Below are 26,793 nucleotides of genomic sequence, written 5' to 3' on the forward strand. Positions count from 1 at the left end.
CCTTAGACGACATGTCCATCCTGGGCCTCCTGCAGTGCCACAGTGATGCCACCTGAAGGTTGCAGGAACAGCACCTCATATTCCGCTTAGGAACCCTGCATCAATGTGGATTTCACAAACTTCAAAATCTCCCCTCCCCCTACTGCATCCCAAAACCAGCCCAGCTCGTCCCCGCCTCCCTAACCTGTTCTTCCTCTCACGTATCCCCTCCTCCTACCTCAAGCCACACCTCCGTTTCCTCCCTCCTAACGTCATCCCACCCCCTTGATCTGTCTGTCCTCCCCAGACTGACCTATCCCCTCCCCACCTACACTCACATTTACTGGCTCTATCCCTGCCCCTTTAGCTTGTCTGTCTCCTCTCCACCTATCTTCTCCTCTATCCATGTTCGATCCACGTCCCCCTCTCTCCCTATTTATTTCAGAACCCTCTTCCCCTCGTCCATTTCTGATGAAGGGTCTAGGCCCGAAACGTCAGCCTTTGTGCTTCTAAGATGCTGCTTGGCCTGCTGTGTTCTTCCAGCTCCAGCTGGGGTGGTGGGGGGAGGGTGGCAGTTGCGGGGAAGAAGGGAGAAGGGTGGGGGGTGGAGAGAGAGAGGGGTGAGGGCAGTGGACAGCAATGAGAGAAAGCAGCAAAAAAAAAGTAAGCCCACCATTCTAAAGGGAAAATCTTATTCAAGAAGTAGGAAGTGCTGGGATAAAAGTGTGGGCGAAGCAGAGAAAAGCCCACTACACTTAGAAAATACAGAGGTTGATGTGAAGAAAACTCTGTTCGGTGTAACTGAAGATTCCAGAACATGAGAAGTTCTGATGGTTGCATATGTAAGGAAATCTGCACTGTAGAAAACCACCGCTATGATAAAAGATATTCAATTTGACAAGAAATCTGCAATGGGGAATGTATCCGAGGCATTCCTAAGGAATCTAAATGAAGCAGGAGAGACAGAAGGAAGTAGCAAGAGCTGCAGGTGCTGGAGTCAGAGTTAGTACAGTATGGAGCTGGAGGAACACAGCAGGCCAGGCAGCATCAGGAGCAGGAAAGTTGACATTTCAGGTTTACACCCTTCATCAGCCCTGTAAACCTAAAATGTCAACTTTCCTGCTCCTCTAATGCTACCTGACCTGCTGTGTTCCTCCAGCTCCATACAGTGTTGACAGAAGAGACAAAACTCGCTGACATTCATGAGAGTAATCATGTCAAATCCACTGTGACTCTTTCCGACCAACCTGAATGTTGTTTTCAGTCGGAGGAGAGCTGGCTTTCTCTCCTGCCATATGATGGGAAAGAGAAATGAGCTTAAGAACTACCTTCTGTAAATATTTCATGAATGATATTGTTAGTTAAACACACCTTCGCCCTTTGGACTCTATGCCTTGCCAACTTTGAGCTGTTGCTTTCACTTTCCTGATCACTGAAACTGGACTTGGTTTCCCTGGCCTGTTTTGGTTTTAGTCTCAAGGTTGCAAACTGTGGGGGGAAACGTTCGCCATGAGCTTCAAACAAAAAAGTCATAACTTGAAACGGAATTGTTGAAGGAACACTGCTGTGTTTAATCAGTCAGCCTGGTTTAGGGAAGGTGGAATCTAGCAAGGATCACAGCATTTGATTGTAGGTCCTTCACAGGAAAGTGTACATTTATCAAGAAGAGGTGATTATATGCTCTAAGTTGGAGCTGGTGTGAAATCAGCAAGGGCAGGATGATAGCAAGGCTAAATGTGTGACAGAATACTTAGTACTTTTTGATGTGGTGAATATTTAACCAGAGTGGGAGTCTGATCATGAAAATGTTTGAACAATCAAGTTAGAGGTGTGGCTGAGTGTTTCAGCTTTGGCTTCGCTGAGGGTGCGGGGTGGTGGTTGGTGGGGGCAGAGACTATGGACATTATAGAAGTGGAAATAACTGACGGAAGAGGATATTTAGCCAAAAGCCCACCTCGGGCCTGAATACAGTGTTGAAGATTCAGATTTTCTGGGTTCAACCTAACCAACTAGAGAGAGAGTGTGTGTTCTAGAGCAATTTTTACAGAGCTGGAGAACAAAGGAGAAAATGTTGTGCCCCGATTATTACAGAGGATTGAATGTTGTTCAGTGTGTTCGAACAGAAACTGAACATACCAGCCCCATTATCAGCCTCCACACTTGCATCTTCATAGGTCCTGTAATGTTATCTCTTCACAACAGTCCTGGTGTGTAGGGGGCCTCTGTGTTGCTTGCACTTGCTGTGATAATGTATGCTACTGTGTAATTACACTGCTAATGATTAACAGCATTGCATTCATTTGTATGTCTCTCTCTCTCTCTCTCTCTCTCTCTCTCTCTCTCTCTCAATCCCTCACTCATTCACTGAAATTTTGGGACATTTGCTTGCAGGGTGGTGTTTAGCCTCTCTGTATGATAACAGCACATGCTTTATGTTACCTTGTGCTTTTTTTTAAAGTCAAGGTTGTTAAACAGTGCAGTATTGCTGGCATGGATTCTTTCTGGCACAGGGAATGCTTGTTTTATTCTTGTATGTTTGATCCCAGATGGGAGCTGCATTCCATGGACAGCAAGTGTAACCTTGAGGTGGTTTCTGATCAATGCAGGACACAAACTAATTGACGTCTGTAGTTTAATTTCATTGTTGGATCAGTCCTTTATTCTACCCCCATCACACAGTTTTCACTCCTCATTGAATCGAGAATATTGTTCCTGGTCTGGAAGTCTTTGCCCAGCAGAGGGAAGAAAGTCGGAGGAAGAGGGAAGAAAGTCACATTTTAAAAAATGAATTTGGAATTTCTCAGTGCTTTTCACACACATGGGGCATCCCAGTATGTTACTGCCAACAAATCACATTCAGACAGCAGGCCTCATAATGCCTGGCAATCAATTTGTGCACAGCATGCTCCCACAGACAGCAATAAGATAACGGCCCAAGAATTTGACTGGGAATGTTGAGCATTGAATATTGCACTAATTTGTGCATTGTGCAATATTCTCAGCCCCATTTATTGGGGTACAATCATAAGATGTAGGAACATATGTAGGCCATTCAACCCATCAAGTCTGTTCCACCATTGAATGAGATTATGGCTGATGTGATAATCCTCAACCCCACTTTCTTGCCTTTTTCCCATAACCTTTGATTCTCTTACTGATTAAAAATCTATCTGCCTGTAATATACTTTATGACCCAGCCTCAACGGCCCTTTGCAGAACAGAATTCCACAGATCCATAAGCCACAGAAGAAATTCCTCTTCAACCGACTTAAAATGGGCAACCTCTTATTCCAAGATTATGTCCCCTTGCCCTACAAGGGGAAACAACCTCTCTGCATCTAAGATCAGAGATAATGGGAACTGCAGATGCTGGAGAATTCCAAGATAATAAAATGTGAGGCTGGATGAACACAGCAGGCCAAGCAGCATCTCAGGAGCACAAAAGCTGACGTTTCGGGCTTAGACCCTTCATCAGAGGCTCTGATGAAGGGTCTAGGCCCGAAACGTCAGCTTCTCTGCATCTAGTCAAGTCCCCTCAGAATCTTGTATAACTCTCTTTAAGGTCAGCTCTCATTCATCCAAAATCCAATATTAGCAGACCCAACCTACTCAACCTCTGCGCAAGAACACTCTATCATTGCCAGGATCAACCTAGTGACCTTTGGTTTAACTCAAAAGTGAAAAGTATTGCCTGCCTAATCTGAGAACCTGACTAAATGCTGAAGTAACTGGATCTTTGGATGGCTTTTCAACTCAGTTGATGGCCAGTCCACTGAGTGAAAATTAGTGCATTTATATAGTGCCATTCACATTCTTAGGATATTACCAAAGTGTTTTGAAGCTGAGAGATTAGTGCTTTTTTCAGTATAACTATCTTTCCAAGTAATCCCAGCAGCTGATTTTGTGCACAGCAAATTACCAAAAACAAAAATGAGATAAATGATGAGTAATTGAGAGGTCATGGAATTTAATTATTGGCCAGGACACCAGATGACTTTCCCACTGTCCTCTGAATATAACTCATTCTTCACATGCATCTTTTCAATTCAGTGAAACACTATCAACTTCATGTACATTTGGGAGAAGGAAGATCTACAGTTGAACTCCTGAGGAAAATCCTGTGACTTCTTCCCAGTATGTTTGCAAGCACGTGATTAAATATTCAAGGATACATATTTGTTCCTGACCAGACTATACCTCAGAAATTGGTCATTGTCTCTTGGTAATCATTTGATATCCAACAACTCGAACACCTGCCCTGAGTCCTGATAGACCAGTAATCTGTTTCAGCCTGAAATGCGTTCTGTGAGGAAATATTTTCATTGTTATTGGAGAAGAGGCAGAAACATTCCTGTAAGGGAAGCCTCTGATCACCCATTGGTCTTTCCTTTCCCAACCTCTGTGATTTTTTTTTTGGCTCCTTTCATCTCTGTAACCTTTTGTGTTCTTACTGCTCTGGGACTTTGTTTTCACTCCCACTGTTGTTCCTCTGTCTATAAATGATTGAGTTCTATTGTCCACCCTCAAAACACTCAAATTCCGTTACAGAAATATTCCTGCATCTTCTCCAATAACAAAAAAAACAAAGAAAAATTACAGCACAGGAACAGGCCCTTCGGCCCTCCAACCCTGAGCTGATCCAGATCCTCTATCTAAGCCTGTTGCTTATTTTCCAAGGATGTGTATCTCTCTGCCCCCTGTCCATTCATGTATCTGTCTAGATACAACTTAAAAGACACTATCGTGTCTGTGTCTATCACCTCCGCTGGCAACGTGTTCCAGGCACCCACCACCTTCTACGTAAAGAACTTTCCACGCCTATCTCCCTTAAACTTTCCTCCTCTCACTTTGAACTCATGACCCCTAGTAATTGAGTCCCCCACTCTGGGGGTAAAAGCTTCTTGCTGTCCACCCTGTCTATACCCCTCATGATTTTGTAGACCTCAATCAGGTCCCCCCTCAATCTCCGTCTTTCTAATGAAAATAATCCTCATCTATTCAACCTTTCTTCATAGCTAGCGCCCTCCATACCAGGCAACATTCTGGTGAACCTTACCTGCACCCTCTCCAAAGCATCCACATCCTCTTTGTAATGTGATGACCAGAACTGTATGCAGTATTCCAAATGTGGTTGAACAAAGTCCTATACAATGCAAATATTTCCTCCTTTGGCTCAGTATCTGATAATGAATGAAACGTTCTTCACCACAGTAAAGGTATTGTCTAAGTTGTTCAATGGTAAAGATTTCTGAAGATTCGTACCCTTAGAGTTAGAAATTTCTCATCTTAGTTCTAAATGATTGTTAGCTCAAGCTGAAACTGTGCCTCTATGGCCTCGACTTCCCAGCTGAGGGAAAACAACCTCTCCATTTTTTTTATCCTGTCAAACCCTTCAGAATCTTGTATGTTTTAACAGGAACACCCATCATTCCAATAAACTTTAGGTCATATGCCTAAATTACTCAGCTGTTCATCAGAAGACAACTCCCTCCTCCCAGGGACTAATCTGGAGAACTTTCGCTTTACTGTTTCCAAGGCAAAAAATGTTATTTTAATTAATTTGTTCAGACTTGTTATAACGTAACTTCTGGGGGCAACTTGAACTCAGAATTCTGGCCTAGCTGTGGAGACACCCACCAGTGTTCCTTAAGAGCTTTGCTTCCAATTCAAGTATACCTTTTCAGCATGGAGGCCAAAATTGCACACACTATTCCAGATCCCGGCTTCACGAAAGCTTTGAACAATTGTGGCAAAACTTCTTTAATCCTGCATTGAAATACCCTTATGGTAAAGGTAAAGGTGATATTTTGCTTCCTAATTGCATGCCTTACAAAATCACAAAAGGATGCCATTCAGCCCATTGTGCCTGCACAAGCTCGCTGACAAAAGTAATTATACTCATTCTATCTCCTGCTTTCTCCCCGCATTCTTCCATATTATTTTTGTTGTAATAATCATCCAATGCCCTCTTGAATGCCTCTGTGTACTAACTTTGTATACTTTATACAAGCTCATCCGAATCCCTCTATCTGCCATTTTTCTGAATGAAATGAGCCAAAAGCAGCAAAATGCAACATTGTGACTTCATTCTTCAACCTTCTTCCTTTTTTCAGTCATTGTCTGTTGCCTGACCCTCTTCTCTCTCTTTTTTTTTTCCCCTCTCTTTCTTTCATTTCTCTTTGTCTTACCCCACTTTGGAAAAATTGGAGAGGTTAACTGCCATCATGTAGCAATCCTAAACATTAACTTTGCTAGTTACAGCAATCTTTGTGTCATTGACCCAGCTGTATCCAAACATGAGCCAGGTCCTGTCCACTGTTCAGTCCTCACTCACGTACATTGACTCCTGGCTTAATTATGTCTCTGACCTTTCTGGCCTTTCCTCTCCCCACCTCTTGTGATTTTTTTTCACCCTCTGTAACCTTTTGCATTCTTACTACTCTGGGACTTTTTTTTTCACTCCCACTGTCATTCCTCTGTCTATAATTTATTGTGATTTCTGTTGTCCAGCCCCTAAACTCTCAAATTCCCTTAGAAATGTTTCTGCCTCTTCTCCAATAACAATGAAATATGTCCTCCTTTGGCTCGGTATTTAATAATGAATGAAACATCCTTCACCACAGTACAGGTATTTTCTTAATTTGCTCAATCTTGAGTACATACCACTGAGAAGTTTCCACTGAAGTAAATTGGAACAATATAGGGAAAATAATTTGTTTCACTAGTTTCAGTTTATTAAATTTTTGGGGGGAAAAGATCACTTGGGGGGGGGGAGGGGTAGGTGCATGGGTTTGGGGTTGTTGTTAGTGTAGTGTGAGAAATTGTGAGGAAGAATTTGTCTACACAGTTCTGACACTTTTTTACATCAGTGCAGCAGTTTTTGGTCTAGTGTAAAGAAATACTGTCTGTGAAACAAAATACTCGTAAGTTAGCTCGAGAAGGTAGGAGGAGTATTTGTACATCTGATCAAAGGAGTATGGATTTTGTTTCAAGACCCATGGGAGTAAGGTAAATCATCTGCAAAACGTCTGTTTTTTATACATCCAGAGTTTATAAGCAAAGTACTGGTTCAGGAGTGAAAAACTGAGGGAAATCCCCTTTTTCCCAGATATCCTGAAGGATATTCCAGGGTGAAAGGAACGTTTTTTGCGATGGTTTGTATTCTGTTTTGATATTTTTTTTCAATCAGCAATCAGGATTGTTTCAGTTTCCCAGTAGGAGTTAAGCTCTCTGCTGGCATAATGGGCAGTTACCAGGCAACTGAACATCCCCGTGAGAGCACTTCCCAATCCTTCAGAGAGCGTTAGGGAGATGGCTAAACAATAGGCTTGCTGTATATGACACAGTAGGCTGCACGTACAAAACATCACTCTGAAAGAGACTTATTACTTACACAAGCAATCACTGTTAGAATCTCAGCCGATGATAACACTGCACAAGTGAGATTTCAGAGTTAGACCTGACTTGATTGACTATAACAATTAACTTTGATTATTTATTAATATGGCCAGTCACTGATCGTATTCATAAATTATCAACATACTTTTAACCAAAAAAAATTTTACTTCACAAAAATCAAATGACTAGGTGAGAATTATTTTGAAGCAGGTCTGGCAGAAACTGAAGAGAAAGTGGAATTAATGTTTCAGGTTCATTGACCCTACTTCAGAATTCTGACAGTTCTACTGCTAAGCCACATGAGCCCCTGCATAGACCTTGAAACTGGCTACATATGAATTAGGGGATTGTAATTTGGTTCCTTGGGTCTGCTGTGATAGTCATTCAGGAAGAGACAGTGACTGAAGAAAGCAACATTGAGTGAATTGAGATGTGCCAGCAAGAAACTGATTTATCGTTGGCCCTGCCTCTGAACCTGGAGGCCTGCATTCAAGCCTCACCTGTTCCAGAGGTGTGTAATGTCTCTGAACAAGCTGATTAGAAAATTACCTTTGAGAGACTAAGTGGCCTCCTCCATTTCCCATTAGTTAGACTCAAAAAAAAAACTTGCTGCCAAGCTACTGAATGGTATGTGTGGAGATTTCAAGAGAGGTGCAGTATCCATTCATTACTATCGTAAATTGGTGAGACCTGGTATTACTGTTGATCACATAATTAATCTATATCACTGAGCAAATAAGTGTGAGCTGAGTAAGGGTATTGTTTCAAGAAAGTAGCATAAATCTTGTTTTCAGCATATTTTCTTAGCAATTCATGGTAAGTGGTTCCTCAAATGTGAAATTGAACATGCAGCAGTATGAAGATCTTAGTCTTAACCCCTCTTGCTTTGGGTCCCTTGATGTGGTCTATAATGAGTTGTGCAGAAGGAAAATAATAAAACCTGTTTATAGGCTTATTATAACCTCTAGAAATAACAGATTGCTTTATGGCCATTGAAGTAAATTGGATTGTACTCACTGGTATAATGTGGGAAATCCAGTGGCCAATTTGAATGGAGCAAACCCTGGGAAAATTAGGTTTTGTTTTTAATTGAGGGTTGAGTTGTGAATATTAGTTAGAGTACTGGAGGCAGTCACCTGCTCCTTTTCAAGATAGTGTGTTTTACATCAGTGAAGGAAGTGGACTGGATCTCGGCTTGTCATAAATCTCAGTGCAGAAGTCTATGATTGAAGCCTCAGAAGCCCTTGTACACCATGCGCATGTATGTGAGAGATGATACCATCTTTTGTCATTCACCACACTGAGTGACCTCCTGTGTGAGATTCTCCTAAAGCTCCTACACACATTTGCAACAGAGCATTCATCACCTGTTCAGCCTCTTGCAGCCAGTTATAAGTAAAACCATACAATATGTGGTAATCTTCCATCTGAAAGATAGTGGCACCCTTTCTTCTGTTTTCGCCTTTCAGGGTACAAAGAAATCCATGTTCCCAAATGTATTGGCAATCTGAAAAGTGTGGAAGTGGAAAGTGCGGTTAATCTGAAATATACAGTAGGTCTGTCTGAAAAGGGAAGAACTTGTAAACTTGTAGTGGTGATCAGATGAAGCGAAATAGCTCAGAGGAGAAGGAGAAGCTAGAAAGTGTTAGGGAAAGTTGTGAAAAGATGCTTCGAAACTAGGGGCTTGAAAGCAAGGAGGTAGGTGGCCAGACAAACTGGAGACTGACTGGACTGGAATTGAGAGGCTAACTGTACAAGGTTGGGGAAAAAACTGCCAAAAGAAATGCGGTTCTAAACTGCAGTCTGGAAGCAGTGTTCTGCAACAAAGAATTGAGCCAGCACTTTTAATAAAGAAAACTTCCGAAGACTTCAAGAAGTGTGTGGACACCTCTGTCAAACATTTGTACCTTTGATTAGATACCGTGGCTTCCTTTCATTTTAACTTTCTATCTGAATGTTGGTTATAGTGATGGGAGGAATTTGATCATAAAGATAATGAGGGGGCAAAATCTTAGGTGAATTTTAAGGTGAGGGTGAAAATTTAAAACAAATACTGCAGATGTGAAACCATATAAATCCTAGCACTTGTTTTCAAAACATTTGTGGTTTCTCGTGCCACTGTCCCCCTCTAATGTTGCCCCATTAGTATTTGTTTAGTTTGGATTGCATAAATTTGTAAATCAACTTCATACTTATTCTGTACATTTAAATTTGCTAAAGTTACTTTCTTGTAGATCTTTAATTTTGTCATTGGGATGACATATAGTATCTCTTAATGCTAATCATGGATTCTGGCTGACTGGAAGCTAGTCTTCTGCAGTTCAGGTTGTGATGAATGGTCATTAATATATTATTTGGAAACTTGGATATTAAAGTAGAGGTAAACGGGTTTTTGGTTTGAGTACTGTGAATGCCTGACTTGTTTCATTTCATATTGTCAGGAAGGGTCAGAAAGTCATTTGGAACAATGAGTTAAAGACATTCCAAGAAAGCACGTGGCTTAAGCTAAACGAATTAACAAGGTATCCAATTCAAAAGGTGCTACTTGTTTTGAGTTTTTATGACCTAAAAAAAGATGGTCAAGGGTCTAGAAACTGGTTGAAGAAGAGAAGATCTATATCAGCAGATGTTCTGTTCATCTTGTTAAAAGTTGTTACAGCCTCTAGTTTGTTTTCTAGAGTTCAGTGAGAAAAGTCAGAGAGTTAGCCTAGTAGTTTTGTCTTTCAGGGAGAGATAGTAATGGAGCAAATAATTTTTATGCGTAGAAAATTGCTGAAAGAAAATGCAAACGATCTTGTCAGTTCAGCAAGAAATTTTAAAGTGAGGAGAGGAATAACATTTCGGGGTTGAGTGTACAAATGATATTGCTGGAAAGAGAGTTGAATTATTTTCTTTTTTATGACATCTTTCCAAATTTGTCATTAGTTCTTTTTCTGTACTGTTCCATTAAAGAGCATAATTGTTTTTGTCAAAGGTACAGCCTCATGTGAACGTGTTCAGTGACTAACCACATTACACCTTCTGGTTTTTAAAGTCTGTCGAACCAAATTTTAGTCTGGGGTTTAACTCGTTCACTCTTACCAAGTGCAGAGATTATGAGAGTAAATAGCACTTGAAAATGCAGAGAAACAAAGGACCCAAAGCCATGACCTAATGCTAAAACTGTTAGAGATCAAAATCCTGAGACCTGTTGCTGCTACCACGAAGGGAGTAACGTCATCACAAGAACTGCTGTCTCCTGCCAAATCGTCGAGTAGGCAGCAGGGAAAACAATATGTGGCAGCGGTTTCCACATCTCGAAACTGAATTGGAAAAAACCTTACTCCCTGTAACTCATTCCTTTTCGTACTTAGCAGGAACCTGCTTCATTTCCTAATAATGTTTGCACTGCTCGATTCTGTAGTTTTCCAAAGGTACATATTGCCTGGATGACTGTACAAGAGAGAGCTTTCCAAACTTCGTTTCTTTTATGTGTTGGCACTGTTGGTGCTCGAGCCCTTGTTGAATCAACTTCTGCCGTTCCTCATGGTTTCCCTGGCAACTTCGTTTCTGGGATAACTTTCGAGTTGACTTTTATCGAGAGTGACACTTTCTAGAGAGTGCAGATGTTTGTTTTTAATCTGTTCCTTTTACAAATTGTGAAGTGTTTTTGACATTCAGTAATCTGGAACAGCATCTAAGTAAAGTATATCGTGACTTAGTTGCAGTGTTTTATATGGACAAGGTAAAATGAGATGGTGTTTGACTCATCCTCCTTGCTACTCTGTCAGGATTCCTCTTTATTTATGCATGTTGGGAAAATGCTCTGTTCATGTGCAGTTGACATCTGGTTTGCAAGATGTGGGTCAAAAGCCATTCCAAGAGCCTAAAAGTAGAGTCACTAGGATTTGCCATGACTGACTTCAAGTGAAGCTTGGTCTGAATGGATCGACAGACTGGTTGCTATTTTCCTTTTTGTGTGCTATCCCTATCCAGGAGGTTGCTGCTAGCACAGATCCCAGTGCAGTGAAATAAAGTGCCCTAGATTTGCCAGACAGAGCAGGATTTGTGGTGCTTATGCACAGATCCCTGAATGTAGCAGGACTGAGCAGTAGGATAGTTAAGGCATAAAGGGCACTTGCCCTAATCACTCGGTCTAGATTATAAGAGTAACGGGGTTAATGTTGGAACTATACAGGACTTTGTTTCGGCCACAGCTGAAATATTGTGTGCAGTTCTGGTCACCACACTTATAGGAAGGATGTGATTGCACTAGAGTGTGTGCAGAGGAGATTCACCAGTATGTTGTCTATGCAGAGCATCTTAGCTACAAAAAGAGGTTGGCAGAGCTCAGGTTGTTCTCTTTTTGGAGCTAAGAAGATTTGAGGTGGTGGGGGTAGCTGTAATCAGGTACACATGATTGACAGGCATGGACAGGGTGGATAGAAAGCAGCTGGTACCCTTAGTTGAAGGTTCAATAACAGCATAGAACATAGAATAGTACAGCACAGTACAGGCCCTTGGGCCCACGATGTGCCGACCTATTATCCTACTAAGATCAACCTGCTGTGCATACCCTATGTTATACAATGACCACTCTGCTCCTCCTCTCCCTTCTAGATCTTTGCCAATGGTTTTTAAATCTGAGACCTGTATTGTTCTGTTGTACCAAGTATAGTTTCTTTTCATCTTTAGAAACTTTTTGATCACCATGAAAGCCTCTAATTAGGTGACCATTTTCATCTTTCACTGTTCCAAAGGAAATGCTCCTACCTTTTACATCACTCAATCTGGTAAATTTTCTCAGTAGATAGTAGGAACTGCAGATGCTGGGGAATCTGAGATAACAAGGTGTAGAGCTGGATGAACACAGCAGGCCAGGCAGCATCAGAGCAGCAGGAAAGCTGTTTTTTTGCTTCCAAATCTTCTTTGAACTCACTTTAAAAGCCTTTGCATAATTTCTGAACCATTGTGCATCATTTTGTGCACCATGTTTCTGTCGGCCATCTTGTTTTAGGGGTATAATGAAAGGTGGGGTGATCTTTGCTCTCCATAGTGATTCTTACTCATGTCATGCTTCTTGAGTGAAGATTTCCATTCGTTTAGGATTGCACAAAGGCCTCACCATGAAATGAATAACCTGCAGCAGAGCATAGCACACGATTCTGGTGAACACTTCCATCGGTATACCATCTCTTGAGAAGAGGCCATAAGGCAAAACTCTCACTTACCTCAAGTGGACATAAAATCCAAACTGACTTATTCTCACATAGTGACTAAAACATATCCCTTAACCAACATGGTCTGATTATTGTTGAATTGTTGTTTGCTGTGTACAGATAGGCTGTGGTAGTTCTTACAGCCATGTGTAATGCAAAGTAGGGATGCTCTGAGGTTGAGAGACGTTCTATACAATGTAAGACCAATTAATTATACAAGCTACAGAAGATATTTCTGTAAGAAAATAACCAAATGAAATATGGTAGGAATTGATTTTGTAGCTTTAAATTGTATATATCCCTGAAGATTTAAACTGCACTCCCCTCCTTTTGAATAATGGAATGGTTTGACGGTGGTTGTTTTGTTAATCCTGCAGAGTCCAGTATTTCCTTTCCTTTCTACCCCCCTTTTAAAGTGGTGCAAATATTGACTTTTACGCTGAGTAACTGCAAATAATGAGTAACTTAAAATAATTGCTTGGATGGGAGGAATTACGACAACACGCAAGAAGCTTGACACCATCCGGCACAAAGCAGCCTGTTGTTTGGCATCACACCTACAAGCTCAATAGCAACAGTGTGTACTATCCGCCAGATGCACTGCAGAAATACACAGAAGATCCTCAGACTGCATTCCCCAAATCACCAACCACTCCATCCAGGACAGCAGATACACTCAAACACTCAGCACCTTGCTTCCTGACTTGGAAATATATTACCAATCCTTCACTGTCACTGGGTCGATCCTGGATTTCCTTCCATAAGCGCATTGTGAGTCAACCCACAGCAAGCGGACTGCTGCAGTTCAGTAAGGCAGCTCACCATCACCTTCTGAGGGGAAATAGGGACAGTCAGTAAATCTGAAGTTCAAAAACTGTCTTTTTCTCCCTTTCTTCTAGTAGAACTTTTCTTGCTGTCCTCGCTCTTGCACTTGGGCGCTCTCCTTGCTTCTTTTTGCTTCTAATTCAAGCTGCTTCATTTGCAGTTGAATTTCAGCCGTATCCAAATAGTCTGATTTACTTTTCTGGAAATGGTCAATGTTGAGCTATTGTTGCAATTTACCTCCCCTTTCTTCACAGATAAAGGCAACTCCAACTCCAGGTGCCTACCAAATATAAGCTTTGTCTTATTCACTTTCTGTAAACTATTTCAAGTGACTTCTTTCACATCCAAGAAACTCTTTAGCCTCTGAAAGAGCCACTATGACACAGGGCAGGCCCTATTTAAACCAACCAAATGCAACACCTGAGAAGAGAACCCCAACACTCACCACTCACTGTTTGAGTCCAATTACTCTAAAGCCAACCTGGATTTAGAGATTTTGATCCCAACAAGACACCCAGTTTCTTGTGGACCAGACCAAACACCCTCAAAGAATATGAAAGAGATAACAACTTAAACCCTAACCGTTTGTTGTTTAAAGGCAAGTATAAGGCATTACGTTCAAGATGTGTTCTGATTGATCAATCTACCAGGCTTTGAGCAAAATGCAGTTCATCCTTACACTATAGCTAAAATACAGTTTTATTTTATTTTTTATTTTATTTGTAACACTTAGTCTGTTATTTAACCACCGCCCATTAACTGTTTGAATGTAGCAGCAACTTATAAACACCCCTGCTGAAGGCAAATTGAAAGCAAAACTTGAAAACATGTATGCAGCAATTCAGAGAGAACTTAAGATTTTGCCACAGCAGGGAGAACTGAAATCCCAGATCTACCAGCTGATAGCAAAACCTGGAAACCCTTGGTCTGTGTGAACCTGACTCCGCCCACTCATGTTTCTTCTTTCTGTTTGGGGGGGGGGGGGAAAAAACCTATGGAAGCTACCCTCCTGTGCATAGAGCAGCCGGCTCGCCACCTGGTTTGCAGCATTTGCTTTCAAGAGAAACAGGACATATCTCTTCAAAGCACATCTCATCACAGTATGGGTTTAGAGCAAAATAAACAGACACCTCAAACTACATGAAGGGTAAAGCTGGAATAAGCAGGAATAAGGATGTTTTGCAATGTTGCAATATTTTGAAATTGAAGTATAAATAAATGCGTAAGACAGTTTCACATTTGTTTCTGGCATCTCTAGATTGCATAATGGAGTGCACAGAAGGCAGGGGCTTGAGCAAGAGTGTGGAAGGTGGAAGTGTGCAAAGGAGTGCAGTGGTGCTGTGAGTTCATGTGTAGAATAGGTAAATGCTACTGTGCCAGCTTGCCCTCTAGAACCCTGTCTCATGGATGTAGTTGGACCCACAGCAAAACGTTAATGCCAACTTCTATCTTCTGCTGCAGGATGGTCGCAGGAGTTGACAATCCTCCCAACCACAAATCGTAAAGAGGCAGGTGATGGAGACAACGTGATGTTGGAATGCCGGTTTGAGCTAGACAAAACAGACATCGGCCCGCTGGATATCGAGTGGTCAAAAACACCCAATGATCCAGCAGACTCGCCAATCATTGTGAGTATTAAACCTGAGATTTAACAGCTAAATATGCATAGAGGCATAAATATTAAAGGTTAATGTGCAGTTATTGGACAGTCATTTACACCAGCATGCAATCTGTTGACAGATCCGGAAATCCTGATTTCAACTAATTTTGAGAGAAAATGTCAGAATTGCAGACATCTGACTGTGTCTGCTTGTTTCTTGCTCTTTCCTTGCTCTGTACTCTTTGTCCTGGTACTTGTGCATGGCACACTTGCTTTCTGAATGCACACTCTGTCTTTGTCTCTGTCTCTGTCGCAATGAAACACAAGATTCTGAAAGGACTTGATACAGTCGAAGCTATTTCCTTTTAATTGGAGAACCCAGAAAATTAAGTCACAGTCTTCACGTCACTGTTTGAGCTGAGATGTGGATGAATTCGTTCATTCTGGGAGGCCTGTGAATTATTTTGGAATTTTCTATTGCAGAGAGCAATGGATACCCTGTCATTGAGAGTATTCAAAACCAATATGGACAGGTTTTTAGAACTCTGGATGGAATTGAGTTAGATGGGGATTGAGTGGGAAATTGGAATTGATAAAGAAGATTATGCATGTCTTAATGATTGTTGGAGCAAGCTTCAAGAGGCAAATGCACTACTCTTTGTTTTCCATCAGCTTAACACCACAATCTCTGCATGCTCTCTTACCATCTATTACCTTTAGGTATTCAATAGACAATAGACAATAGGTGCTGGAGTAGGCCATTTGGCCCTTTTGAGCCAGCACCACCATTCATTATGACTATGGCTGATCATCCACAATCAGTATCCTGTTCCTGCCTTATCCCCATAGCCCTTGATTCCACGATCTTTAAGAGCTCTATCTATCTCTTTCTTGAAAGTATTCAGAGAGTTGGCCTCCACTGCCTTCTGGGGCAGAGCATTCCATATATCCACCACTCTCTGGGTGAAGAAGTTTTTCCTCAACTCTGTTCTAAATGGCCTACTCCTTATTTTTAAACTGTGTCCTCTGGCTCTGGACTCACCCATCAGCGGAAACATGCTTCCTGCCTCCAGAGTGTCCAATCCCTTAATAATCTTATACGCCTCAATCAGATCCCCTGTCATCCTTCTAAACTCAAGTGTATACAAGCCCAGTCGCTCCAATCTTTCAACATATGATAGTCCTGCCATTCCAGGAATTGACCTCGTGAACCTATACTGCACTCCCTCAATAGCCAGAATGTCCTTCCTCAAATTTGAAGACCAAAACTGCACACAATACTCCCAGGTGCGGTCTCACCAGGGCCCTGTACAGCTGCAGAAGGACCTCTCTGCTCCTATACTCAATTCCTCTTGTTATGAAGGCCAGCATGCTGTTAGCTTTCTTCACTGCCTGATGTACCTGCATGCTTGCTTTCATTAACTGATGTACAAGAACACCTAGATCTTGTTGTGCTTCCCCTTTACCTAACTTGACTCCAAGCTTGCTCTTAATGCTGAAAAGTACCCCAGTGTGCCTTCTGGAGGTGAAAATGCTGACACTGTTTTTCTGCTCAGACACTATCCTACCTGTGTTATTGACCTTACTCTCTGTCTAACTGACTCAACTGGGCTGCTTAGTGACTAAGTGTTTTCTAATCGAACAGGTCATTGACTATTCGGGGGACAGGACTTATGAGACACGGCTTGAAGATATGAAAGGTCGTGTGCACTTCAGTTCACCAGATCCCAAAAATGGTGACGCTTCCATCAATATCACCAGATTGAGACTCAGCGATTCTGGACGATACCATTGCAAAGTGAAGAAGTCTCCTGGTTCAAAGACCATATCAATCACGCTGGATGTTATGAGTAAGGAATTTTGTTTTTTTTACTTCAAATGGATTTATAACAACCAGTAGGCCATTCAGCCCTTCAGGCCACCTCTGCATTTCAACATGTCTTCATACTCCACCTTCCTGCCCTCTTTCCACAACGCTTTAACCCATTACTAATTTAAAAATCTGTCTACCTCATTCTTAAATTTATTCAGTGTTCTGTTGTTCACCACACTCTGGGGAAGTTAATTCCACAGATTGATGACCCTTTTGAGAGAAATAATTCCTCCTCATCTCTGTTTTAAATCTGCCACTACTTATCCTAAATGTGTAACCTCTCATTCTAGGTTGACCCAAAGGAGGAAATATCCTCTCCACATCTACTTTGTCAATCCGCTTTAACATCTTATTCACCTCAATTAGATCTCCTCTCGTTCTTCTAAAACCCAGAGGTATATGCCTAAGCTGTTCAGTCTCCCTTCATAAGGCAAACCCCTCATCTCTGGAATCAATCTAGTGAACATCCTCTGAACTGCATCTGCTGCAATTACATCCCTCCTCAAGTGAAGGGACAAAAATTATGCACAGTACTCCATGTGTGACTAACTAATGCCTTGCACAGTTATATCAACCCTTCCCCACTTCTCTACTCCATTCCTTTAACAATAAATGCCAAAATTCCATTTGCCTTCCTTATAACCTATTGTACCTGCAGATTCGTGCATCAGGGCACACAGGCCCCTCCAGACCTAAAAACTCTGAGGTTTCTAGATAATAAAATGTGAGGCTGGATGAACACAGCAGGCCAAGCAGCATCTCAGGAGAGGTTTCTCTCTGTTTTACATAATCAAGTGCCTTTCAGTTCTTCCAATCAAAATGGATAACCTCATACTTATCCATGTTAAATTCCATCTGCCAAATTTTTGCCCTTTCACTTACACTAATCATAAATTTTTAATCCCTTCATTGCAGCTTACTTAACCACCTACTTTGGTGCCATCTGCAAATTTGGCTGTAGTACTTCTATTCCTGCATCTGAGTAATTAATGTAGATTGTAAATAGTTCAGGCCCTGAGGACCAAACCCTGTAGTATCCCATGAGATACATTTTGCCAAACAGAAAAAGACTCATTTATTCCAACCCCCTTCCTCCTGTTGATTTAGCTAGCCCTCTTTCCAAGTTAAAATTGCTCTAAACCCCATGTGATCTTATCCTGCATATAAACTTTTTGTGTGGCACCTTATCAAATGCCTTCTGGAACTCCTGCCATACACTAACTAACCCCTATTATCCACTTTGCTTGTTATATCTTTGAAAAAGTAAATAGCCAAACATTAGTTGCCTTTAATTGAAACCATGATTAATCCGATATAGAGAGATAGTAGGAACTGCTGATGCTGGAGAGCCTGAGATAACAAGGTGTAGAGCTGGATGAACGCAGCAGGCCCAGCAGCATCAGAGGAGCAGGAAAGCTGACATTTCAGGTCTGGACCCTTCTTCAGAAATGGGGGAGGGGAAGGGGATTCTGAAATAATTAGAGAGGTGGGGGAGGCAGATAGAAAATGGATAAAGGAACAGATAGGTAGAGAGGAGACAGACAGGTCAAGGAAGTGGGGATGGAGCCAGTAAAGGTGAGTGCAGGTGGGGAGTCAGGGTTGGGGTTGGTCAGTTCAGCTACACTCACCTTTACTGGCTCCATCCCCACCTCCTTGACCTGTCCGTCTCCTCTCTGCCTATCTGCTCCTTTTATCCATCCTCTCTCTGTCGTATTATAATCAATATATCAATTATCTCTGCTACTTCCCTTCACACCCTCGGATGTAGGCCTTCAGGCTCTGGGATTTATCTACTTTTAATCTTAGTAGTTCGCTCTTTGTTTTTGTCTCTACTTGTGATTGTTTAAGCCCTTAATTTTCTGTAGCCTCTTCATTAACCCTCACTATTAGAATGGTACCGTTGTCCTCCACCATGGAAACTGAGGCAAAATATTGATTTAATGTCTCTGCTATTTCTATGTTCGCCAATATTAACTCCCCCCAATCTCCTCCTCCCAGGGACCATCTCATTCTCCTATAAATTTTTGCTACATATTTTTTATATTCTGCACTCTTTGTCATAATTTACATTTGCTTTTGTTATGAATTTTTTTTAGCACCTCTTAGTTGATCTTTAAAAGCTTCCCAGCCTGCTACTGGCCTTTTGCAATGAGTTGCCTTAGGTTTTGCTTTTATGTTATCTTTATCTCCATTGCTTAGCCATGGATGTGTTCCACCCCACTTACAAGCTTTCTTCCTTTCTGGATACATTTTAGTTAGGAGAAATTGAATATCTCTCTAAACATCTGCCACTGACCTAAGCAGACCTACCCTTCCTACATAATCCACTTGGACTAAATCTGTGCTTATGCCTATATAATTATCATTGATTAACTCCAGAATGCTGGTGTGGTACTCCATTTTCTCAATTTCAAACTGAGTTTGAAATTCTAGCATGCTATGATCACTCTTCCCTCAAGGATCCTTTTATTATGAGATCATTCATTAGTCTCGCCTCATTATACATCAGATTCAGGACAGGCTGCTCCCTATTCATTCCTCAACATATTGCTCCACGAAGCAACCTCTAACACGTTCAATGAACTCCCCCTCAAGACGATACTTTCTTTATCTAACTAATCAATGTATCAAATCAAAACTGATGCTATTCAACAAACTCAATGAGCCACCAGGAAATTACTTACAAACTGTTGACTGCCAAATGAGGTAGCTGTGATCACTAACCTCCTAAAATCAACATGAGGAATTTGCTGATGGAAGTAGTCATGATCCCTAACTCATGATGGATTTCAGTTTGCCCCTGCCATTCAGCATCTTGAATTCCATCTGTGCTTCATGTTTGTGCTGTAGTGAGACCAAGCGATCTAAGATGTTATGTGGATGGAAACCATGAAGTTGGAAAAGATGCAATGTTGAAATGTTCAAGTCAAGGAACTCCCCCCATTATATATACCTGGACTAGACAGGGCCCTACAAATCTGATGCCTCCTTCTGCAGTTGCAGGTAAGTACATTTTAAACTGAGTTTATTGGGCTTCTATAGTGTATTTGTGAAGGTGGTGGAGGGTGTAATGTTGTAATGTGGGATGCTGGCCTATGATTACATTGTGCTCTCAGACTCCGTGATTGTTGAAACATCACAAAGTGTTGCCTAGGTGTCAAAGGTTGTTCTTGCCCAGCTGCGCATCAAGTTATCATCCGGAATGAACAGTCATGAACTTGGCATGAAAACTAGCAACCTTAATTTTGCACCTGGGAGACGAAAGAGTGCCTAATCAAAAGCTGTCCCTCAAGCTTTGCCAAGCAACTGCCAGGCTATGTCTATCACCAATAAAAGACAGTCTAGTGTAGGGGTGATAGTATCTGTTGCTCACAATGCTGTACTTTTTAATCCATTCATGGGATGACTCACTGGCCGGGCCATTCAGAAAAACCCAGGAAGCAGTTAAACGTCAACCACTTTGCTGTTGATCTGAAGTAGCATTTAGTCTAGATCAAGTAAAGATGGCAGACTTCCTTCCATGAAGGACATGAATGAACCAAATGATTAAATCTATTTAATTGAATGAATGGGTGAAGACTCTCATTCACTCTCTGGCTTTCCCTGCCTGTACCCCCTCAATGCCTCCCTTCAGTGATTTGGAGATGGGGCAGCACTCTGAAAGCTTGTGATTTCAAATAAGAGATAATAAATTGTGGAGCTGGATGAACACAGCAGGCCAGGCAGCATCTGAGGAGCACAAAAGCTGACATTTCAGGCCTGGACACTTCATCAGAAAAGCCTGTTGGACTATAACCTGGTATCATGTGACATTTGACCTTCCCTACAACGATGCCTTCAAATCTGGACTAAAGTTGACTTTCTCAAACTTCCTTCCTATTAACCTTCCAGTGCGATGAGCATACTGTCCCTGAAATAGGCTTATGGTGCTGATACTTCTTCCTGACTTTCTTTCTGAGAAAGATGAACTGGTGATTGCTCTCTCTCAAATTTTTGCACCACTTGCTGCTTGCAGACTTCCAAAAGACACCTAACCACTAATTTGTGGCTTCAACTTGTTGCCATTATTTCCAGTCTTCACGCAGGTTTCTTGGATTTTAAATAACTGTCTTCTTTTTCCTCTGCAGATGTGGTCTCAGGAACTCTGAAATTCAAAAACGCAACAGCTGATTACTCCGGTGACTACGCATGTACGGCTCGCAATAGAGTTGATAGTTCACAATGTGTCGTCAGGTTATCGGTAACTTCCTGTAAGTACTTTTATTTCCAATGCAGATTTTCTTTTAAAGTTGATATTGTTGTTTTCCAGAAAGCCTTCCCATTGGCTCATAGTTCCAAAGTTGTTCCTGAGGTAGCTGTTTGGGGAACTAGAAAGAAAAGACATGCATTGCTATCGCACCTTTGATATCTTGGAGTTGTCCCTTCCATGGAGTTAAGAGCTTTATAAAACCAACAAACGCCCACAAGCTCCCATAAGTAGCTCCTGACCAGATAATCCTTCGTTATTCCTCAAATGTACAAGAAGATGATCAAGCAGCCAGGTCATCCCAGAGAATTCCTGTGAATTTTTAAGATTACCTTTTTTAAAAAACAAACCTGCAGATTGCATTGCTTTGAGAAATGTAATAAACAGGTTGGGCTTTTATGAAAATATGAAGACTATTGGTCTGATACTCGGCCTCAAACCTCTGTAGCCTTGTTAACTTTTGCTTGTTGTCTGAGCAGTATTATTAGGCTGGAAGAGGCAATTAGAAAGAATGCCTTTCTTTTAAAGAAATGATTGTTACAATTTGCAGTGCACTGTGTGAAAGGCTGGTGAATGCAGATTTGATGTTAACTTTCAAGATGAAACAGAACAAACACCAATGGGCCAACATTTGCAGGGCCATAGGAACAGGCAGGGTCCTGGGGTCTTTTAAAGACCAAGCATGACGGGTAAACTCCTCTCCTATGCTAACATACAAATACGAGCATATCTACATAGAAATTGGGAGCAGAAGTCAGCATTCAGATTCTTGATCTTGCTCTGCCATATAATAAGATTGTGGTAGATCTGTTTCTGTTCTGAATTCTACATTCCCATCTATTTCCAATAGCCTTAGATTTCTGTGATTGCAAGGGAAATCAGTCGACCACCAAGTAAAAAATATTCATTGACACTCCCTCCTGAGGAAAGATTCCAAATTACTGTATAAACTGCAGAAAAAAATTAGCCTCCTGTTTGATCTCAAAAGGAAAACTCCTCATTTTTAACGGTGTGCCCTCTTTTTAGTTCTCAATTCACCCACAAGAGGAAAATCCTATCCATGTTGACCTTTATTGGTGACCTCTCATGTTCCCACATACTTCAATCGAGTCACACCTCACTCTTTTATAAGCTTCAGTGAAAATATGCTCAGTCTGACCAGCTTTCCCTCGGAGTACAATCCATTCACTGCAGTCATCAATCTGGTAGAGCTCCTTTGAAACACTTCAATATATTTATGTCCTTCCTTTAAATAAAGAGACAAGAACTGAACACTGGATATGCAAGATGTGGTCTCACTAGTATCTTATATAATTGAAGCATAGCATCCTTGCTTTTTATGTTCCATTCTTCTCATTAATCATCATCAATGACAATCAATCACTAACGAGTATGATTGTCTATTTTAGAAATCCCATGTCACTGGACATGGGTTCTGTTGTTCTTTAGAACATAGAACATAGAACAGTACAGGCCCTTTGGCCCATGATGTTGTGCTGACCTATTATCCCCTAAGATCAAACTACCCTGCATACCCTAAATTTTACTGTCCACCATGTGTCTATCCAAGAGTTGCTTAAAAGTCTCAAAAGTATTTGACCCCACTACGACTGCCAGCAGCACATCCCACGCACCCACCACTCTGTGTGAAGAACCTACCTCTGACATCTCCCTATACCTTACTCTTATCACCTTAAAATTATGCCCCCTTGTAACAGTTGTTTCCACCTTGGCAAAAAGTCTCTGACTATCCATCCTATCTGTGCCTCTCATCCTCTCATATATCTCCTATCAGGTCACCTCTCATCTTTGCTCCAATGAAAAATGCCCTAGCTCCCTCAACATTCATAAGACCTGCCCTCCAGTCCAGGCAGCATCCTGGTGAATCTCCTCTCCACCTTCTCTAAAGCTTCCACATCTTTCCTATAATAGGGTGACCAGAACTGGACACAATATTCCAAGTGATTATGGGAACTGTAGATGCTGGAGAATCCAAGATAGCAAAGTGTGGAGCTGAATGAACACAGCAGGCCAAGCAGCATCCCAGGAGCACAAAAGCTGACGTTTCGGGCCTAGACCCTTCATCAGAGAGGGGGTTGGGGAGAGGGAACAGGAATAAATAGGGAGAGAGGGGGAGGCAGACCGAAGATGGAGAGAAGAGAAGATAGGTAGAGAGGAGAGTATAGGTGAGGAGGTTGGGAGGGGGGAGGGGACGAGCTGGGCTGGTTTTGCAGTGGGGGTAGGGGAGATTTTGAAGCTTGTGAAGTCCAAATTGATACCATTGGGCCGCAGGGTTCCCAAGCGGAATATGAGTTGCTGTTCTTGCAACCTTCGGATGGCATCATTGTGGCACTGCAGGAGACCCATGATGGACATGTCGTCTGAGGAATGGGAGGGGGGAGTTAAAATGGTTCGCGACTGGGAGGTGCAGTTGTTTGTTGCAAACTGAGCGGAGGTGTTCTGCAATGTGGTCCCCAAGCCTCCGCTTGGTTTCCCCAATGTAGAGGAAGCCACACCGGGTACAATGGATACAATATACCACATTGGCAGAAGTGCAGGTGAACATCTGCTTGATATGGAAGGTCATCTTGGGGCCTGGGATGGGGTGAGGGAGGTGGTGTGGGGGCAGGTGTAGCACTTCCTGCGGTTGCAGGGGAAGGTGCCAGGTGTGATGGGGTTGGAGGGGAGTGTGGAGCGGACAAGGGAGTCGCGGAGAGACTGGTCTCTCCGGAAGGCAGACAAGGGTGGGGATGGAAAAATGTGTTGGGTGGTGGGGTTGGATTGTAGATTGGGGAAGTGCTGGAGGACGATGCGTTGTATTTGGAGGTTGGTGGGGTGGAGTGTGAGAATGAGGGGGATCCTGTAGGGGCGGTTGTGGCGGGGGCGGGGTGTGAGGGATATGTTGCGGGAAATGCGGGAGACGCAGTCAAGGGTGTTCTCGACCACTGCTGGGGGGGAAGTTGCGGTCCTTGAAGAACATGGACATCTGGGATGTGCGGGACTGGAATGCCTCATCCTGGGAGCAGATCCGGTGGAGGCGGAGGAATTAGGAATAGGGGATGGAATTTTTGCAGGAGGGTGGGTGGGAGGAGGTGTATTCTAGGTAGCTGTGGAGTCAGTGGGCTTGAAATGGACATCAGTTTCTAGCTGGCTACCTGAGATGGAGACAGAGGTCCAGGAAGGTGAGGGATGTGCTGGAGATGGCCCAGATGAACTTGAGGTTGGGGTGGAAGGTGTTGGTGAAGTGGATGAACTGTTTGAGCTCCTCTGGGGAGCAAGAGGCGGCGCCGATACAGTCATCAATGTAACGGAGGAAGAGGTGGGGTTTGGGGCCTGTGTAGGTGCGGAAGAGGGACTGTAACACGTAACCTCCAAAGAGGCAGGCATAGCTTGGGCGATTCCAAGTATGGTCTAACCAAAGTTTATTGTACTACAGCATAAGCTTGCAGCCCTTAAACTCAATTCCCCTGCCAATGAAAACCAACACACCATACACCTTCTTTACAATCCTATCAGCTTGGGTGGAAACTTTGAGGGATCTGCAGATGTGGACCCCCAAAATTCTTCTCTCTTCCTCCACACAGCCAAGAATCCTGCCATTATCCCTGTATTTTGCATTCAAATTTGACCTTCCAAAATGACTCACTTCACACCTTTTTTTTGGGTTGAATTCCATCTGCCACCACTTTGCCGAGCTCTACATCCTGTCAATATCCCACTGCAACCTACAACAGCTCTCCACGCTGTTCACAACTCCACCAACCTTCGTGTCACTGGCAAACCTACTAATCCACCCTTCCGCTTCCTCATCCAAGTCAGTTACAAAGATCACGAAGAGCAGAGGTCCCAGAACAGATCCCAGATCCCTGTGGAACACCACTGGTCACCGAGCTCCAGGCTGAATACTTTCCAATTCCTACCACTCTCTGTCTTCTATTAGACAGGCAATTCTATATCCAGACGGCCAAATTTCCCTGAATTCCATGCCTCCTTACTTTCTGAATCAGTTTACTATGGCGATCCTTACCAGATGCCTTGATAAAATGCATTTACACCACATCCACTGCTCTGTCTTCATCAATGTGTTTTGTCACATCCTTGAAGAATTAAATAAGGCTTGTGAAGTATGACCTGCCCTTCACAAAGCCATGCTGACTGTCTCTAGTAAAACTGTGCTTTTCCAAATAATCATAAATACTATCTCGTAGAATCCTCTCCAATAATTTGCCCGCCACAGAAGTAAGACTAACCGGTCTGTAATTCCCAGGATTATCCCTATTCCCTATCTTGAACAAAGGAATGACATTTGCCTCCCTCCAATCTTCTGGAACTGCTCCAGTGGACAGTGAAGATGCAAACATTATTGCCAAAGGGGAAGTAGTCTCTTTCCTCTCTTCCTGTAGAAACCTTGGGTATTTCCCATCAGGCCTAGGAGACTTATCTATCCTCGTTCTTTTCAAAATCTCTAGCACATCCTCCTTCCTAACATCAAGATAACCAAATGTGAGGCTGGATGAACACAGCAGGCCAAGCAGCATCTCAGGAGCACAAAAGCTGACGTTTCGGGCCTAGACCCTTCATCAGAGATCATCATCTCCTTCCTAACATCAGCCTGTTTCACACTGTCCTCACCAACATCAAGGTCCCTCTCTCTGGTGAATACTGAAGCTAAGTATTCATTAAGAACCACCCCTACCTCCTTTGACTCCGCGCAGAAATTCCCTCCACTATCTCTGATTGGCCCCACCCTCACTCTGGTCATTCTGTTGCTCTTCACGTAAGCAAATATACGCCTTGGGGTTTTCCTTGATCCTACCAGCTAAGGTTTTCTCATACTACCTTTGTGTGGCAGGTCAGCCTGATCGTAGACCCATGTGTTCAACGTGTCCAAGAAGTCGGAATAGTACGCCTTAATTGTTCGCCTTCCTTTCTCTGGTTCCTTTTCCGTACATAATCTTGCCCATGGATTTTTTCTAAGCACTGCGTCCTTTTGTATAGGAGTTCCCTTCCCAGTCAGTTCCTTCTGAGCAGTAGTCTCATGGTGACCTCTATGTTGCATTTCTTGCAGGAAACCTTCAGGGAAGTATGCTCATTCATCTGTAGCTACCTCATTCCCACAAGTTTCTGTGTACGATCACGATTTAGATATTTCCATGCCGAATTCCTGCTTCCATTATTCTGCAATTTCCTCGTGCTGCAATTTCAGTACATTCCATTCTTAAAGCTCTGTTCCTGCTTCTTGCAAACTCAGCACAGTTTACATGGGTTGACTGTTTTACCCATAGTTCTCATATTTGTTCACATTGTACAAGTCCATTTGTCTATAGAGTGGAGGGACTATCTTGTTATAAAAGCTTAAACAGGTTGGAACTCTACTTGTTGGAGTGGAGAAGAGTGAGAGGTGATTGCCTTGAAACATTCAGGATTCTTAATGGGCTTGACAGGGTACATGCTGAGAGGAATTTTCCCCTCGTGGCAGAGTCAAGGACCAGAGGACCCAGTCTCAGTACTGGGGTGCCAATTTAAGACAGGGATAAAGAGAAATTTCTTATCAGTGTTGAGACCTTTGGAACCCCTTGTCACAGTGAGCAGTGGAGGCTGAGATAGGTTCGCAATCAGTCGAGGAATCGAGGGTTATGGGGAAAACACAGGAAGGTGGCCATGAGAGAATTTG

General features: G+C 42.5%; 1 protein-coding gene across 3 annotated transcripts in view; it reads left to right on the plus strand.

The window, feature by feature from the left end:
* cxadr (CXADR Ig-like cell adhesion molecule) overlaps window positions 1-26,793 on the plus strand; it is a 112,358-nt gene that overhangs the window by 59,767 nt on the left and 25,798 nt on the right. For all 3 annotated transcript variants that reach the window (XM_048540517.2, XM_048540516.2, XM_048540518.2), the window contains exons 2-5: window positions 14,862-15,028; window positions 16,646-16,850; window positions 19,724-19,876; window positions 21,001-21,123. In XM_048540517.2, coding sequence (XP_048396474.1) covers window positions 14,862-15,028; window positions 16,646-16,850; window positions 19,724-19,876; window positions 21,001-21,123 — 648 coding nt within the window. The remainder of the gene's footprint in view (window positions 1-14,861; window positions 15,029-16,645; window positions 16,851-19,723; window positions 19,877-21,000; window positions 21,124-26,793) is intronic.

The sequence above is a fragment of the Stegostoma tigrinum genome, chromosome 12, assembly GCF_030684315.1.
Source record: "Stegostoma tigrinum isolate sSteTig4 chromosome 12, sSteTig4.hap1, whole genome shotgun sequence".
NCBI classification, from domain to species: domain Eukaryota; kingdom Metazoa; phylum Chordata; class Chondrichthyes; order Orectolobiformes; family Stegostomatidae; genus Stegostoma; species Stegostoma tigrinum.